Source organism: Chironomus tepperi, unplaced genomic scaffold (assembly GCF_022539635.2).
Source record: "Chironomus tepperi strain 1889 unplaced genomic scaffold, CSIRO-AGI_Ctep_v1 contig_309, whole genome shotgun sequence".
Classification (NCBI taxonomy): domain Eukaryota; kingdom Metazoa; phylum Arthropoda; class Insecta; order Diptera; family Chironomidae; genus Chironomus; species Chironomus tepperi.
In genome coordinates this window covers 1,483,269-1,500,575 of record NW_027226431.1, presented here as the reverse complement: position 1 = coordinate 1,500,575, position 17,307 = coordinate 1,483,269, and the positions used below count along the sequence as shown (strand labels likewise).

General features: G+C 33.1%; 4 protein-coding genes across 5 annotated transcripts in view; 3 read left to right on the top strand and 1 right to left on the bottom strand.

Annotated features, from left to right (window-relative positions):
* Positions 1–3,302, top strand: part of LOC139092635 (uncharacterized) — a 30,108-nt gene extending 26,806 nt beyond the window's left edge. Inside the window, exons 3-6 of one of the 2 annotated variants that reach the window (XM_070643118.1) lie at positions 2,170–2,380; positions 2,452–2,829; positions 2,897–3,045; positions 3,114–3,302. In XM_070643118.1, the coding sequence (XP_070499219.1) occupies positions 2,170–2,380; positions 2,452–2,829; positions 2,897–3,045; positions 3,114–3,201 (826 nt within the window). In that variant the 3' untranslated portion in view covers positions 3,202–3,302. Of the gene's footprint in view, positions 1–2,144; positions 2,381–2,451; positions 2,830–2,896; positions 3,046–3,113 lie in introns of both variants that reach the window. The other variant, XM_070643119.1, reaches the window with a different exon arrangement.
* Positions 3,303–5,193: 1,891 nt separating this feature from the next.
* On the top strand, positions 5,194–6,201 carry Aprt (adenine phosphoribosyltransferase). Its single transcript, XM_070643210.1, has 2 exons — positions 5,194–5,472; positions 5,540–6,201. The coding sequence occupies exons 1-2, from the start codon at positions 5,378–5,380 to the stop codon at positions 6,000–6,002; spliced, it is 558 nt and encodes a 185-aa protein (XP_070499311.1). The 5' UTR covers positions 5,194–5,377; the 3' UTR covers positions 6,003–6,201.
* Positions 6,202–6,311: 110 nt separating this feature from the next.
* Tmhs (Tetraspan membrane protein in hair cell stereocilia) lies at positions 6,312–16,160 on the top strand. Its single transcript, XM_070643231.1, has 6 exons — positions 6,312–6,479; positions 9,930–10,123; positions 10,809–10,942; positions 11,807–11,933; positions 15,184–15,324; positions 15,396–16,160. Exons 2-6 carry the CDS (start codon positions 9,979–9,981, stop codon positions 15,701–15,703), a joined length of 855 nt encoding a protein of 284 aa, XP_070499332.1. The 5' UTR covers positions 6,312–6,479; positions 9,930–9,978; the 3' UTR covers positions 15,704–16,160.
* On the bottom strand, positions 16,160–17,133 carry Spf30 (Splicing factor 30). The gene is made up of 2 exons (XM_070643232.1): positions 16,925–17,133; positions 16,160–16,862 (listed from the first exon to the last, which is right to left on the bottom strand). Exons 1-2 carry the CDS (start codon positions 17,028–17,030, stop codon positions 16,234–16,236), a joined length of 735 nt encoding a protein of 244 aa, XP_070499333.1. The 5' UTR covers positions 17,031–17,133; the 3' UTR covers positions 16,160–16,233.
* Positions 17,134–17,307: the final 174 nt, after the last annotated feature.

Here is a 17,307-nt window from a genome sequence, read left to right as displayed (position 1 = left end):
CTACTTTAACTAGAATAATTCTGGTTTCAATGTTATACTGGTCTGGTTTATGAATAGAAACAGATAAAATAGAATGTCGCAGGAAGGTCGATGAGCAAAACTATTGTTATACTCATATGCGAAATGTCTATAACTGTGGTAAGCAACCATCTATTTTTCGCGGGATACCTTGGTGAAAAGCCTCGATCCATGACCTCCCACAGGAGTCGCCTGAAGCTGGCTCTATCGCTGGCTTCGACTTGCCAATTTCTGATACCAAGTGCAATACTTTCTCTGTCGACAGCTTCCTTCCAAGAGTTCTTTGGACGTCCACGAGCTCTTTTACCTTCCAGAAAGTCAGAGGAGTTTCCACAGGCCGTCTAATAACATGTCCAGCCCATCGCAACCTGTTCACGGCATTTATCCCAAAAAAAAATCGGCTTAAACAGATTGCCGCGGCACATAGGTTACCCATTACTGATTTAAAAGATGAATGAGCTTTGTTAACTCGATAACACACCTGTTTGGTACCTAAAAATACTTGCAATATCATCCATTAATAAACTTATCTTCGAGACTTGAGATTAAAAAATCTTCGCATTTTATTTTTTCGAGCCATATGTGTATATCAGGGGTGTAGTCTAGGAGGAAAGCATTGTGAATAATAGTAATTAAGGTTCAGCTTATCCAAATAGTACAAGTAGGGTAATCGATCCAAAATCCGTCACCAGGTTAATATGACTCTGGTATGGTGCCGGATTTAAACCTATGGTGGAACCTAAGTTAGAGTCATGTTGAGCTGATGCCTAGTTGGCGTGACTCTGCCATGATTCCGGATTTAGATCCATGCAGGAACCAAGTTAAAATCACGACGACCTAGTGCCGGATTTTTCATCGATTAACTGAGATGTGCTGTTCGGTTTACTCTTGTAGACTTGTAACAGAATTGCCTCGAATCGCATAAATGTCAAAATCAATGGTGGGCAGCCTATGTGCTAAGTCACACTAGTGCGTCGCCAAAAAATGCTAGAAATGCCATGTGCCTAGTGCGGTTTCGGTCGTTGCCCACCACTTGCCTATTGATTTTTTTGGAAACATACAGATTTAACAGTTTACCTCTAATTTTCCAATAATCTATATACCAATGTTCTACTCAGACTTATGAAGGCCTTCCAAATAAACCTTGAAAAAATCCCATTTCATCCATACCATCCATAAATCACCAAGAATCATTCATTTGAAATTGTGTTATCTTAGTGCCAAATCAGACTGAAGGTTATCAAAAATTACGAATAATCCCCAACAAAGTAATGGACATTTGTTTATTAAATCCGTTCATTCACTGATAAGTGCTATCTAAATAAAGCTATCAACAGGAGAAGAATGAAAAGAAAATATTTATGAAAATATATCGATAATGTCGTCATAAAAAAGCCTGAATATTATTTCTTCTGTATCTTTATATAAAAATAGAAGCCTTATCGTCGTATCGGTAACGATTGATTTGATTTTTGTGTAAAAACCTGGAAACGATAAAATAATAAATTCTTACACGTCAATATTTAATTTGTGGGGAAAATTTTTTGTTCATCTCAACTATATAATTTGCAAATATAATTGAATGTCATTTTTTGATTTATTGGTGCTTCCTGCTTCTACTATCTTTGCCTCTTTCCGGTATCATATTTTCATACTTTTACGGAAGAATTTAATTAAATCTAAATTGATTCATATTTCAATTTTCTATAGTATGGACCATATTTCATTCTTTTTTTCGATAGCATACAGGGGTGCAGACTGGGTTGCTCCCATCGATAATTTGAAAACCATTTATTTTGTAACGGTTTTTTTATTTTTGAATTTTTTGATTGAATTTTTAAAAAATTTAAAAATAACGGTCGGGTCAGAATTGCAAAACAGCAACCATTGACAGGCAGAAATCGTACAAATTCATGATAATTTGTATGGTTTTTCTTACAAATCCATACAAAATATCAAGAATTTGTACGGTTTTTGCCTGTTTTTCTTACAAATCCATACAAATTTTCAAGAATTTGTACGGTTTTTGCCTGTCACAGCTGCCTGCTCTGCATTTTTGTATCGGGCCCCCTTAGGAAAATTTTCTGGCTACGCCCCTGACAGCATATCATGAATATTTATTAAAGCTGTTCTCAAATTTTTTACTTCCAGACGACTGCTTTTGGAAAACTTAAAGCTGATAATATTCTGTCCAACATTGTCGAATGGAGCATTTAGATATGATTTATTTAAAATGAAAACTGATTGTCCGAGTTTTGAAGAGTTTGAAAAACTTTTCAATGAACATTTTGAGACTGAAGAGGGTGATGTTGCTGTACCAGAGAAGCCTGAACATAAAGTTGAATGGAGTCGATGTTCTGAAGTAAGTTTCTATTGTTATCTTTTCATTATTATTATTAAAAATATATATATTTTTTTAACAACAATGTTTAGAAATCCTTATTGTATGCATGCGAAGCTGGAGTTTTTGTTGTTGTTGCTGATATCATTCAATTTGTAAACGACATGAATCATACAATAACATTCAATGTTTCTTATGAAATTGAAGGGAAATTAATGAACTCGAAACTTATTGTAAATATGGGACAATTTTCGATCGATTCAAAGCTAATTTATAGCACACAACTTGATGTAAATCAATATAGTCTTGAGAAGTATCGGAATCTTTTGGCAATAACATCCACATCGGAAATGATTGCTGCTCTTGATATCACATTTGAGGAGAATGAGAGGATTGAGAATTTTTTTGTTAAAATATTGAATTTTGAAATCATCAAGTCACATGAAGATATTGGAGTTGAACAACCTAGTGTGAGTATGACTGTTTTTTCATGATAAATGATGATGACATTGTCACCCGTTCCTACCCACTATTTAGTCATATTTTGAAAATGTCAACACAAAAACAGTTAGTTTACGCCTTCGGCAGGATTATTTCTTATACGCATCTGATGGATATTTTAAAGGCACACTCATTCGCATAAGGCTTGAGAGTGACGAATTGATGAAAGCTAAGATTTACGCTAGGTATGATAAGATATTGGAATTTATATTAGATAAAAAAATTAATTAAAAATTTTTTCTGATTCATTTAGGGCTGCTCATCAAGTTATCATCCTGTTACAGTCGATTTACAAACAATATCCACGACATTGTAAGATTAAGTTGACTAAAGTTATTTAAAATTTGCATGAAATTATTTTATTGTCCTAAAATACACACAAATTTTGGTTTTTATGTCTTGACTGCTTTTAAACAAAATCTTTTTATTGTAAAAGTTTTATAAAATTCTGGAATAAATCATTGTCATTTGATAAATATCGTAACGGTAGCTTATTGACGTCTAAGAAATGCTTCTAGTCTTTCTTTTAATAATTTGCGCATCTCTACATCCTGAATTGCTGGCATGATTTCTTCAGTAACTGGCTCGATCTCTTCTACTGGCATGTGTTCTGGTGCATTTGGATCCTCAAATGGAATGAACTCTTCGGTGGCTGGCATGATCTCTTCTGTGAATGGGATGAATTCCTCTGTTACTGGCACGATTTCTCCTTCAACTGGAATCCATGGCTGAACAAATCTTCTGACTGCTTCGAATCTTGGCATATGCTCTTCTGCATTTGGATCTTCAAAAGGGATGAATTCCTCAGTGGCTGGCATGATTTCTTCTGTGAATGGGATGAATTCCTCAGTTACAGGCACGATTTCTTCTTCAACTGGTGCAAATACTGGAGCATTTGGATCTCCGAAAGGAATGAATTCTTCGGTGGCTGGCATGATCTCTTCTGTGAATGGGATGAATTCTTCAGTAACTGCTTGAATTTCTTCAACTGGAATCAAAGGTTGGACAAATCTTCTGAATGATTGGAGTCTTGGCATATGTTCTGGTGCATTTGGATCTTCGAATGGAATGAATTCCTCAAAGGTTGAATTTCTTCTTCAACTGGTGCAAATTCTGGTGCATTTGGGTCTTCGAATGGAATGAATGATTCCTCAACTGGAATCCATGGTTGAACAAATTGTCTGACTGATTCAAATCGTGACATATGTTCTGGTGCGTTTGGATCTTCAAAAGGGATGAATTCCTCAGTTGCAGGCATGATTTCTTCTGTTGCTGGCATGATCTCTTCAGTAGCTGGTGCAATTTCTTCAACTGGCATGTGTTCTTCTGCATATGGACTTTCAAAAATGTAAGGTGTCATTTCAATCGCTCCAATAAGTGCTTGGATTCTTTGGAATCTTGGCATATGCTCAGGTGCATTTGGATCTTCGAATGGAATGAACTCTTCTGTTGCTGGCATAATTTCTTCGGTCACTGGAACAATTTCTTCCTCAATTGGAGCAAATACTGGTGCATTTGGATCTCCGAAAGGAATGAATTCCTCAGTAGCTGGCATGATTTCTTCGGTAAATGGAATGAATTCCTCAGTAACTGGTTGAATTTCTTCATTGACCTTTGATTCAATTTGACCAATAAGAGCAAATCCAGCTTTCAAGATGTCCTCTCTGTTGAATGGTAAGGAAAGACCTCCAAATAGTGGTGTGGCATTAGCCGTAGCCACTAAAAGGGCTGCAAGAAATAAAATTTTCATCACTTCGAATTCGTTTTTTTCTGTTTAAACCGCACAAATTCAAACTACCAACTGACGAAAATATAAATGAACAATTGCTTTTGTTAAATGAATTCTTGCAATTCCTTTCGATAAGATTAACATTAGTGATAAGACAATCAACTTATCGTTAACTTTTTCTTTATCATAAAATTTAAGCACGGATTTACTTTCGTCATTAAAATTTTAAATTTTTAAAGTGTTTATGACTGATATGGCAGTTTTTGGATTTTTTGCAACTTTAAATGACTTAAGGCTATTGATAAACGACAACTTCACTATCACGTGGGTATAACTTTAATTTCAGCTTCTATTTTCATGACCAAAAAGCTTTCATTTACATCAATCTTTAAGAAAATACTTATTCCAGCTTTTTGCAAGCATAAAATTATGAAAAAAGCTTTAAAAGCTCTAAAAATCATAACAACCATTTCATAACGGCTTTTTAAAATTCAAAAGCATAAAATCTCATGACACAACAACGATTAGGTTTGCTTGTTTGTGTTTGTGCAAACATAAGTTTCATTAGATAGAAATAAAAAAGAATTAATTTCTTATAAAGCATGTATAACAAAACATTCTGAGACTGTATAAATCAATTATATTGGAATATTAGTTAGTCAATGATCGTTTGTTGTTGAAGAAGCACAAAATTATTTATTGTGTATAATTATTTTATACGAATTTATTTTATGGTTTTTGGATGATAAGAAACTAAAGTTTAAAAAGACAATATATTATCAACGAAGATGACATTTGATACGGCTGATCAAGAGAGGCTTGATTTATTAAAATCTAAAATTGGAGAATACCCAAATTTTCCACGTGATGGAATTCTTTTCAAGTAAGCTTTAAACCAAAATAAAATTAGAATCAACAATGATTTAATTTCAATTTTCTTCTTATTTTAGAGACATTTTTACGGCGTTTCGTGATGGGAAGGTCTGTGTCGCAACTAAACACTTAATGCTTAACTATATACGTAAAAATCATCCGTCAATTGATGCTGTTGTTGGACTAGACGCTCGTGGATTCTTGTTCAGTTTTATGATTGCATCTGAATTAGAAATTGGATGTGTTCCAGTGAGGAAGAAGGGAAAGCTACCAGGTGAAACAACCAAAGTTGAATATGTTCTCGAATACGGAACAGATGTCTTTGAAATTCAAACTGACTCAATTAAAGCCGGTCAAAAAGTGATAATCGTTGATGATTTACTAGCAACTGGCGGCTCTCTTAAAGCGGCAATCGAACTTGTTAGAAAAGCAGGAGGAGTTGTTCAGGAGTGTATTGTCGTATTGGAATTGGAAGGTCTGAAAGGACGTAAGAATCTTGACGTCCCAGTTTTCTCATTTCTTCAATATGATGAAGTATAAACTAAAAATTTGTTAAGAATGCTTATTTTGCACTATGCAAACAAAGTTCGCACCATTCCAAGTGTTGTTTTTAAATTTTTAAACTATATTGTTACAACTACTACTACTTCCTTCTCGATTTCTTCAATTGTGTTTGTAGCTTTTTTTGTGTAAATAGTCGACGAGACCGACTGAGTAATAAAAAAATATGTAGCGAAAAAAAAAAACTCGTTTTTCTTTCTTTTTCTTCTTTTTCCATCGTCCAACTCTTTTTTCCCATGACTTCTTTCATCTCCAAGAAAATTCTCTTCAGTTGCTTTTGCTTGTGTACCGTGAGCGGTTGTCTGTTGGATACGGAACATAATAATTTTTAACGCAAATATGAAATAATGACGAAATGAGAAAAGAATTTTTTATTTCCTATTGTGATCCATAAAAAGCTTGTAGAATTTTGTGTTTTATCCAAAAAAAAAAAGGAGTGAATTTTTTGAATTGGAAGTAAGGATATAAACTGATCTAAATATAAATGCCTGAATGGAGTTAAATGAAAATGAAAATAAGAAAAGTAAATGTTAAGAATTCACGATCTCATGCCAAAAAAAAAAATCGCCAATAATACAAAGTACAAACATATTTAGAAATCGATCAAGTATCAAGCTGTGATGTGTGATATTCTCAACAATATATTGAGCTGCTAAGTTAATTGTTGTAGGATAACGGTGTTCTGTAATCAATTCAGATAATGATCCATCGCTAATAATTGCTTTTTTTATTTACCACAACAATAGACAAATTCTCATGGATGGAAAGATTAAGTGACTAGAAGATTTTGTTGTGTACGCTTGATTCTCACATCTTCTAAGTGACCAAAATGAAATTTGTTAAGTGAAAAGTCATAAAATTATTAATTTTTTTCAAACAATGAAGAGTTTTTGATGCCAAACTTAATATTTTGATGTAAAACGCCTCTCATCACCTTCTTTTGATATTTTACACACAGCATCAATGAATGAATTATAGTTTCGCAATATGGGTGCTAAAGTGTGATGCTCTTTCTCGAGTGAAATTTGAGTGATTGCCATTTATTTTGAATTTCACTTGAAACCCCAGAGCTATATTTTATATATTTTCTTGTGCTTAAATATGCAATTAAGTTCGATGAAATGAGACTCTTTGTTCAGTTATTCCGGTTGACTGAGTGGACTTTGCAAATTTATTTAGTTACAGCCTACTAAAAATTCTTTTTGGGATTCTGGTGATCGATTGATGTGTCTTTAAAATGAGTTGAGTCATGTAGATGTGAGCTTTCTTTATTGGTCAAACCAGAGTTGCAAAACAGGCACCCGTGACAGACAGAAACCGTACAAATTCTTGATAATTTGTATGGTTTTTCTCAGAGTGTGGCCGTCTCAAATTCGAATCTTTCGACATTTGATTGTCGAAGAAATTGAACATTTCGAACTCTACTTAGTTTAAAATAAAAATTTACGTTATTAAGAAAAGTAAAAGTAACGGTCAAAAAAATTTGAATTTTAACGACAAAATTTTTTTTGAAAAAATTAACGGTCGTTTTTGAGGTCAAACATCATTAAAGTTAATGAATATCAGTAAGGAGTCATTCAGATATGATGTTGAAGATTCTTAAGCCTTGTGACATTTGTTTTCATCAAATAAAGTCAAAAGCCATCAATTTCTGGACGTCACTTAAACTCATCTCCCAAATAAGACTTACAAACTAAGTAGAAATCTCTTGATTAATTCTCAGAAGACCATTAAATACTTTATGTATTTATTCAGATTGGAATTTAAATTCTCTCATCTCGCCTGTTCTTTAATACTCTTCAGTTTCTCGACCTTTTCGACATTTGAATGCTCTTTAGTCCCTCAAGTTTTCACATAAATAATGACTTCACAAACTGCCGTAAAATTTGCATGCAGCACAAATGAAAAAAATAATAAAGGAAATGAAAATTGATCAATAGAAATTTTTATCGTAACAAATCAGACTTAAGTGAAAAGAAGTCATCAAATAGATTTTCTCAAGGTGCAATTTACTTTCCGAAGTAGGAAACTTTCCCGTTCTCGATATTGATAACCAGTCATACTGGCTTGCGAAATGCAGTTTTACTGCATCTCTTGTGCGAAGATCAAGATCAAAATGGGAATATGGGGTACATTCTTTTTCACTTCTTTGTATCTTATTTTTTTATTATACCTTTTTTTATTCTCTTCTTGTTTACTGCTTGCTATTCATCATAAGACAATTGAAATGTACTACATAGGAGCTAAAAGAGAGAATTGTGTTTTCTAAGGGGATTGTGAGGTTATGATGTTCAATTTTTTATGGGATTTAAATTTTTAAGCCATAACGTTTTTGAATTGAATTTGTTGTGCGTAACGTTTATTTAAGATTTGAATATAATGTTAATTTAGCGTTGCTTTGATTGAAGGGATTAGATTTTGCAAATTGTAACGTTCATTTGAAATTTGTATAGTATTTAATGAACATAGTTGAAAGTCCCTTTTTCATACAAAAGACAAACGAATTAGATTTTTCATATCATAACGTTTATTTGAGATTTGAATAATATTTATTGTACATAGTTGAAGGCCCCTTTTTCATACAAAAGACCAAATTCAGTCTAAATTTGAATTTCGATGAATAAACAATTATTAATAACTTATAATCCGTAAGGAGTTCTTAATTACAATTACACTATAGTCATTGTGACTGTCACTCAACAAGCTAAGTACAAAATGTCATTCAGGAAACCTTTTTAGAGAGTAAATTGCCCAGAAGATCTAAAATTCCACTTCCGTCAAAGACATCACTTCCAAACAATTCCAATGCCGAAATAAGAGAAAGAGTCAGGTTTATGATTATTATCATACACTTAAGATTCTGTATTTTTGTGTACATACTCATGGTGTAAACATTTTAAGAAATGAATGATGATGAAGTAAATAAACAGATTTTGATTATTGCCGTACTTAGCGGAACATTACGTATTCATAAAATAAAAATTTGAATAATGTGAAAATATGCTACAAGACGGAAAAATATTTAATTGTGGCAAATAGAACAGAAGTTCAATTGTTGTGTTACATTTATTTTGTGTATTTCTGATCCGGAAAACGTGAGTTAAACGGAAATTTTTTTGCAATTCTCAGCAAATAGGCAATCGATTTCGCAAGAGACTTTATGCTTTCATTTTTTTTGCTTTACATAAATGAAAATTTTTGTGAATTAAAGCATCGAAAAGCTTAATTTATCAGTTTTGCGCTTCAACGCCATTGATTATCTACGGAAGGTGTTATAATAATGCTTATGAGATAATCTTGGTTAATAATTTGAACTCATTAGCCCAACCAGCAGACAGAATAGCTGTTTCCATTAAAATATATTTCGTTTGGAATCAAAAATCATGTAATTATACTAATTTGGCCTTAAAGAAATTGAAGATATTGATCAGTAAAGTCAGAACTGTTATGAACAACATCAATAGACACAAAGTGCTGCTTATTTAAGCTCACACAGAAGCGTGGTAACCTTTTGAATCATATTTCAACAATTGAGACGGCAAGATGACATTTTACTACTAATTGTATTGTTGCTACAGTTTCTATCCATGTCGTGTGTATGTAAAGTGCTTTTTAACACGTCTATTGTGCCTCTTATTCAGTTTAGCTTAGAAGTTCACAATGTTTCATTGAATTTTTGTATCAGCTTTTATGAAATAATGCTCAACAATTAAGTTTTGTTGCCAGCATGACAAAAAAAACTAAGTAGTGTCCAAAAAAAGTGCAAATTAAGACATTAAAAAAGATTTACAAAACATATTGGCTCAAGGTGTTTAATCAAGCTTATTCATTTAACGTCCATCAGACAAGTGTGTTGATTTTTGCATATATGTAAATAGTTCTGTATTCTTCTTGCTTATTTCACAGTAGGATACGTCAAGTTTGTACAAAATAAAGTCAATAAAATATCACCGATATGGGTGCAAAAGTGATTGAATATGTCGAGGCATCACAAATTTATGCCACAAACTACATCAGAAATTCAAAAGCTATCGCTGTGCTGTGGGCAATATTTACAATATGTTATTCGATTATAGTTATTGTTAGTTTTGTCACACCCGGTAAGTTAAAGTCAAGTGGATATCTATCGATATGTGAGTTCGCGCCAGAGTTGCAAAACAGGCACCTGTGAGAGGAATAAACCGTACAATTTGTATGTTTTTTCTTACAAAACCGTACAAATTATTAAGAATTTGTATGTTTTTTGCCAGTTACAGATGCCTGTTTTGCAACTCTGATTTGCGCGACTAACCTTAACCCAGAGTTGCAAAACAGGCACCTGTGAGAGACAAAAGCCGTACAAATTCTTGGTGACTCGCATGTTTTTTCTTACAGAACTATACAAATTATCAAGAATTTGTACGGTTTTTGTGTGTCACAGGTGCGATGCAACAAACAAAAACCTTACAAATTCTTAATAATTTGTATGGTTTTGAAAGAAAAATCATACAAATCACAAATAATTTGTACGGTTTTTGCTTGTTACATGTGCCTTTTTTTTGCAACTCTGCCTTAAACACATTTGCATAATCTTTTTCACCTTTTCTTCTTATCTCTCTCTATTTCTTTTTTCATGTCCATTTCATTTGTTGATTAAATTTTTTACTAACGAGTTAATTAATTTGTGCACAAATATACTTATGCTTTCATGATCATCATAACCATTAGCTTTATTTATTGCCTAATTTATATCTAATTTACTCCCCATTATTCGGGTTTTGTTTATTTCTCTCTTTTCATTTATAGACTGGATTGGGGATTTAGAGTCTGAGACTGGAGGCAGAATAGGCCTATGGAAAATCTGTGAACGTAATGAGATGAGTGATGTGTGTATAGGAAAATTAGAAGATATTTTGGAGATGCCATCTATGTCATTTCAAGTAAGAAGCTTTTGTGGATTTTTTTTTTTTGTTTGGCTGATTGTTGAGAATGCTTGGGAATTGTTGAGTACGTCTTATAATAATGACGAAAGCTTTGAGGTCTATACTTGACTGACACATATTGTATTACTGTCACTATGGTGTCGAAGTTGAAGTATGCTTAGCTTTTGATGCTAAAGAATTGACAAAATGGAGATAAATGAGTGCTGATTGAGGTGGTAGGGTCATCTACTTCATGTAGGTAGATCAGAGACTGCATTCAACTGCTTCTACAGTAGCAGCAAAATGGCGTAGTGGTTTGAGTGTCGGCCTAGGCCATTGTATACCCTGGCCCATGCAACTGTGCAGAGTTTGAAAAAGCAAAATGTCATTTATGACAAATCACTCGACTGCTTCAGTAGAATCCGTCCCATTCCTATGATGACATTGCTATCTACAGTAGAGTTACAAAACAGGCACCAATGATAATAAAAAAACCGTATAAATTCTTGATAGTTTGAATGGTTTTGCAAGAAAAGCCTTGCAAATTATCAATAATTTGAACGGTTTTTGCATGTCACAGGTGTTGCATGTCACAGGAGTTGCCCGTTTTGCAACTCTGATCTCCAGCTTCCAAATGCAACATGTTAAGTTCATTTACCAATTATAAATAATTCTTCCAAAAGCTGCGATAGACCTTAATCATAGCACTCGCAGCAAATCAGCTTATGATCCATAATTTCCCATCATACCCTCAATGAGCCGTACAATGAATAAACTGTATGCTGAAAACAGAGCAGTACACTACACTACTGCACTCATTATTGTAATTTATTCACCTTGAGTTCTTAATTAACATTTTTTTTTTATTTCTCTGTTCCGCAGATTGCAACAATATTCGCAGGAATAGCTGTAGCAACATCATTATTAACAATATTATGTTTAGTTCTTATGATATTTCTTAAGTCAACAACAGTATTTCATCTATGTGGATGGATGCAAATATTATCAGGTGAGAGAGCTGCTCGCAATTGTAGATTAGTTTTCTGCAAACTTTCGCTCTGTATCTAAATGGATATAAAAACTTGTTGCATGCACAACATTATATTTAGGTTACATAGATGAAAATAATGTGAAAGAATTAACAATTATTTGTGATTCATCAGTTTCACTTTATAGTGATTTAATCTAATAGAAATCGAATGCTGCAATTAAGTTCCATGTGAGAGTTTGTAGAACTGCCATTAACTTCCTCTGATCGGCCCATTTTTTTACCACGATGCTAAAGAGTCAATTGTCTTTTTTTTTATGCTTACACACTTAATGTTGACTTTATGTTTATGCTTCTTTCATCCAGCGCATTAATTGAAGATTTCTTTCCAAGCGACTCTTTCTGGGTCAACATTCTGAATAAGCTTTTTTTATAGTATGTACATCCAATATACACAATGCATCCGATGAAGAAGAATAAGTGATAATAATGGCAATGTAGTATGAATTGAGGAAATGATGTCGCATCGTCATTTCCAAAAAATAAAGAGTCGCACACACAAATTAAGAAGACAATGGCTATTACATGACCATAAGATATACACATGTACAGCAGTATTAATCTCATATAGGTATTGTGAAATTGTTGAGTTAATTAGCGATGATATTTATATTTTATATTAAAAAAATGAAAAGCTTTTCTTTTGTTAATTCAATTAATCATTTTACCTTGTTATACATCTTAGCAGTCGATACAGACGGTGATACATTAAAAGTTAAAATTCGCACTATCCGGTTCCTTGTCTTTAGTTCAGTGTGATTAATCTGTTTTTGCAATTTTTCGGCGGATTTTTATCAGATTTTAATAAACTTTCGGTACAGTGAAAGTATTTTGAGACTTATGAATAAGAGGGAATGTGCTTATGTGGTTGCTGATCAAGTTAGCATAGTATCATGTCAGGATTCTGATTTGATATGTTCTAGCTGATTCTATGTAGTCTTATTCTAAGACACATCTTTACTTTTCAATTTGCAGTCATTTTTGATCAATATCCTGTAAGACTTTAGGTAGCAATTCTCATTTTAGAAGACCAAGTGTCAATCTGATAGCAGTTTCTCAAGGTATCCAGTTAAGTGAGAAGCCCGAAAAGCATAAACAGGTTATTCGATCAAAAACCCGACCCTGGGTCAGCCTGATTCAGCCTCGGTGTCGGATTCAGTTCAAACCCGACACAATGTCAGAGTCATGCAATCCTCCTGATCGGCACAAATTGAAATGTTGCCACCTGACTTCGGATGGTCGTATACTCAGTTGGCAAACCCAAGACACTTGGCTTTAAGTATACGAACTCGTCTGGCAACATGATGCTCGATTTTTAGAATCGACTAACTGACAAGTGCTTTTCGATTGCATGCTTAAAAAATTGAACATCAAGCTTTGTTATCACAGCTAAAAGAATCCATCATTATGACCATCGTTGGTCACCTATTGAGAATCTACATTCTCATTCCTTTCACTCCAGCCTATACAGATCTATCACGCAACTCTATCAAGCCTCTGTTTCCCATTTTATTGCGTTTTATTGAAAAAGCAATTTCTCACAATCAATTTTCTTCTTGAAATGCCACTAAAAAAAGCACATAAATGAAAGGTCCAATTGTGTCTCATAAGAAAAGAATGGAGCCAAACTGTGAATTTACATGTCTGAAAGTACCACGGATGCGTGTATCATGATTAATAATACATTGTATACGATCGTAGCACTGCAATTATATCAGAAAGAATTCACCGGAAAAAAGATATTTTATAAGTACAAAAGCAGAGTGCCGATCGAGAAATGTGGAAGCCAAAAATTTTGCCCAATGCCTTCAATAATCATACCAATTGGTGTTTGTTTATTATGTAATATCTTCATTCGAATAATAATTATGTTTCTTTTCTTCTTTGCGAACAATTGAAGCATTGCAATTACATGATTTTTTAATCATCTAATATTGTTTTAAGCAGTTGTTGTTTGGTGCTCGCACTAATTTAATGAATGCTGTTTTCAGTTTCGTTTTCTTAAAGCGAAAAGAAATAGAACATAATAGGCATGGAATTGATTTCAATTTTCATCAAAATATTATTTTTTGACGGCATTAAATGCTTGCTTTCGATTTCAAAATATTCAGACCGTTTAGTTAGATGGGGAAGTGGATGGAAAAGATCTCAATGACTGAATATTACGCATTTTGATAAACACAATTACTCGCTCATTTAGAGTTGCATAAATTTTGTGGCTTACTTGATCTGTGACGAGATATCTTTTTGTGCTTCATGGAATGGATAATGCTTGGTGCTTTTAATTATTATGTTGACTGAAATAGATACAAATTGTTGCAATAATGGGAAGTTCAGACAGCAATTACGTTCTGGTTGTGATTCTGGACATTAAATTTGTTAGTGCTGAACCAATAATCCACGGATCGATTAATTAGATTACAAACTTGTTCACAATTATTCAGATGCACTTATTGAGATGTCTAGCACTGCCAAATGATGATTTTATTCCCAAATGCTTTCTGTGATTTCTTGCCTTTGAATTTGTCTTACAAAGGAAAGTAACTACGAATTCGCTTTAAATCAAATTCAAAAATTTCATAACCGTTGCAAAACACCAATTTAAATGTATGTCAATAATTGACCTGATATAACTCTGCAAATCTCATTATCATATTGGATTTAACACCCTTGCTATAAGTAGTATTAAGCACTCGAATAGCTTACCATTTAAGCTTCTTTTGTTCATAAAATCAAAACATAAAGTTGATAACCTTTCAAGTAGGAAGCCACTTCAATCAAGACACATAATACCCAATTCCCTTTCCATTTATGTCTTGTAATCCACAATTAAATGTTAATTCCAACAAATTTTGAGGGTCGATGATCACGTTTGTCATTATTAATATCCATTATGGCTATTCAATACATCTTTTGTACACAATAAAACCCTTTCTTTCTTTGTAAGGCTTTTAAAATTATGATTGATGGATATTTGATCACGCACAATGGTCCATTGCAATTGAAACTCACGATTTGATCGGTTTCAATTTGTGTTACTTGATCCCCAAAAAAATAATTTCATTATTCTGCATAAATTTTGATTTTAGCGGCTTCAATCTGCATTTTTATGGACATAGACTTAACAATGGCACTGCGAACAAAAAGCATTTTGATATTAATTAGTGCCGGGTTGTGGCTTGCAATTTTAATAATGTTCTTTACTTTTTAGCAATCTCAATGATCGTGGCTTGTGTCAGTTTTCCATTTGGATGGAACTCGGATGAGTTTAGGAAAATTTGCAGTCCCGAAGCCAATCGCTTTGAAGTGGGATTATGCAGTATCAGATGGGCTTATGCGTTAGCAATTATAGGTAAGACAAATATCAAGTGCCAATTAGTTCCGTTTATAGTAATTAACCAATTTGTTTCTCTCATTTTCCAGCCTGCATTGATGGATGTATACTTGCCACACTAGCGTTCATATTAGCAACAAGACACATTAGATTACAGCCTGACCCAACCTATTCAAGAAACATTGGAACTGTGAATAATGCATATATAACGGATGTACACTCAATTGCTGGGTCACGCAAATCTTTAAATTTAAAACCCGTTCTACTTGTAACACCGCCACATATACAGACAGCTGATGATTCAATTTCACAATTCTCAAGTCGAAATGGCACAAATCATCGATTCCATAATCCAATGCATCATCATCATCATCATCATCAACAATTTCAGCTATAGTTCATTAATTCCATTTTGTAAATAACTTTTTTTGATTCATTATTATTTCAATCAAATTCAGCTAGACTGTTAAAATCATTTGCAATAATTATGTCCATATGCTAAGTCGAAGACAAATCTGAGTACTTTATGGACTGAACTTGTATGGAAGTGAAAGTTATTTTTAGATATCCACTATATTTTTACTATGTAGCACTAGTTTAATGTGAGAAAATTAGCAACTTTATATGTAAAGGATATGCGGAGGAAAATCTAGGTCATAAGCAGATTTCCTCAATCTAGTGCCTCTAATGTACATAACCGCTTTGAGCACAAAACTTTTACGTATTTTAAATCCCAAAAAATTAGACGATGATTGCGTTGAAATCCTACATACTCATTTGTGATTAAATCATTGATCCTATCTGTATATTAAGCATAAATACATAATAAATATAGAAACATATTTTCATGAACTTGTTAGAATGTTAATAAAATTATGCTTTTTATTACTTATTAAGAAATATTTTTTTTTCATTCCTAGCAGATTCTTACATTTTACGTTTATGGATGTCCAAACGTGCAGTCTGGAAGTTGTTTGGCAGTTGCACATCAGTTTTACCTAATGTACCAATTCCAACACGTCCATTTACACTGTCTGGTGACTGGAAGATGGATTGTTGTTTTACAATTTGCTTCTTGCTTGCCTTATTGTTAAACATAAGCCATTTGTTCTTCTCTTTTTCCCTTTCTTCTTCAAGCTCTGCCAATCGTGCCTGTTTCTTGAGTTTTTTCTTTTTGAGATATTCTTTGTGATTCGGTCGGGCTGCTTTTGGACGCTTATTACTTGTAGATGAAAATACTTCTATGCGTTGTTTAAATTCCTTCAAATCTTTGACATTAGATTGACCTCGATTCTGATATGCATCGAAAATGACTTGAGCATCACCATCATCAGATATTGACTCGATCGTTGCTTCATAATATTGTCCATTTGTGGTATCACGGGCCATACATTTATCACCGACTTTCCATATTTTCAGTGTTTGATTTTTTGCTTTCTGTTCCTTATAATATTGACCGCTGTTTGATGCTCTGTCTGCATTTGATGGTTCAACATATTTTCTTGATTCACTTTCTTGTGTCTTTATAAGTTCCTGTTGTAATTCAACGAGTTGTTCTGAAAAAATTGCGGTAATCGTCAATAATCGTTACTTTTTGCACCTATATTTATATCTTTACCTATGTCTTCCTTTAATTTTAATAATTCAGCATTATCCGGGTCTGTTAATAAAGCTACTTCAACTTGTTGCAATTGGAGCTTATAGTTACTTAGTTCGTCTGCCATTTAAATGTGGATATGATGACTGTAAATGACTTAAATCTCAATAAATTTAATAATTTTATATTTTTTTCGTTGAAAACAAACGCGGAACGAAACTATGCGGAAAAGTTTCTCTTGAGAATTTTGAAATTTTAAAAACCGTTAAACTTAGAGTTGTTTATTTTTAAGATTTGTGTAATTTAGGATTGTATTTTGTGATGAGACGTAATAAGATGCTATATTTTTGATGTAAATAGTGAGGAGTAGGTAAACAATCGTAAATTTCATTCATAAATTTGAA

Bases quoted from the DNA above. Each gene is read 5' to 3' on its own strand.
- Tmhs (XM_070643231.1), top strand. From the start codon at position 9,979: ATGGGTGCAAAAGTGATTGAATATGTCGAGGCATCACAAATTTATGCC. The intron at 10,124-10,808 runs GTAAGTTAAAGT...TTTCATTTATAG, and splicing joins TGTTAGTTTTGTCACACCCG to ACTGGATTGGGGATTTAGAG. The intron at 11,934-15,183 runs GTGAGAGAGCTG...TTTACTTTTTAG, and splicing joins ATGGATGCAAATATTATCAG to CAATCTCAATGATCGTGGCT.
- Aprt (XM_070643210.1), top strand. From the start codon at position 5,378: ATGACATTTGATACGGCTGATCAAGAGAGGCTTGATTTATTAAAATCT. The intron at 5,473-5,539 runs GTAAGCTTTAAA...TTCTTATTTTAG, and splicing joins CGTGATGGAATTCTTTTCAA to AGACATTTTTACGGCGTTTC.
- Spf30 (XM_070643232.1), bottom strand. From the start codon at position 17,030: ATGGCAGACGAACTAAGTAACTATAAGCTCCAATTGCAACAAGTTGAA. The intron at 16,863-16,924 runs GTAAAGATATAA...CAATTTTTTCAG, and splicing joins AAAATTAAAGGAAGACATAG to AACAACTCGTTGAATTACAA.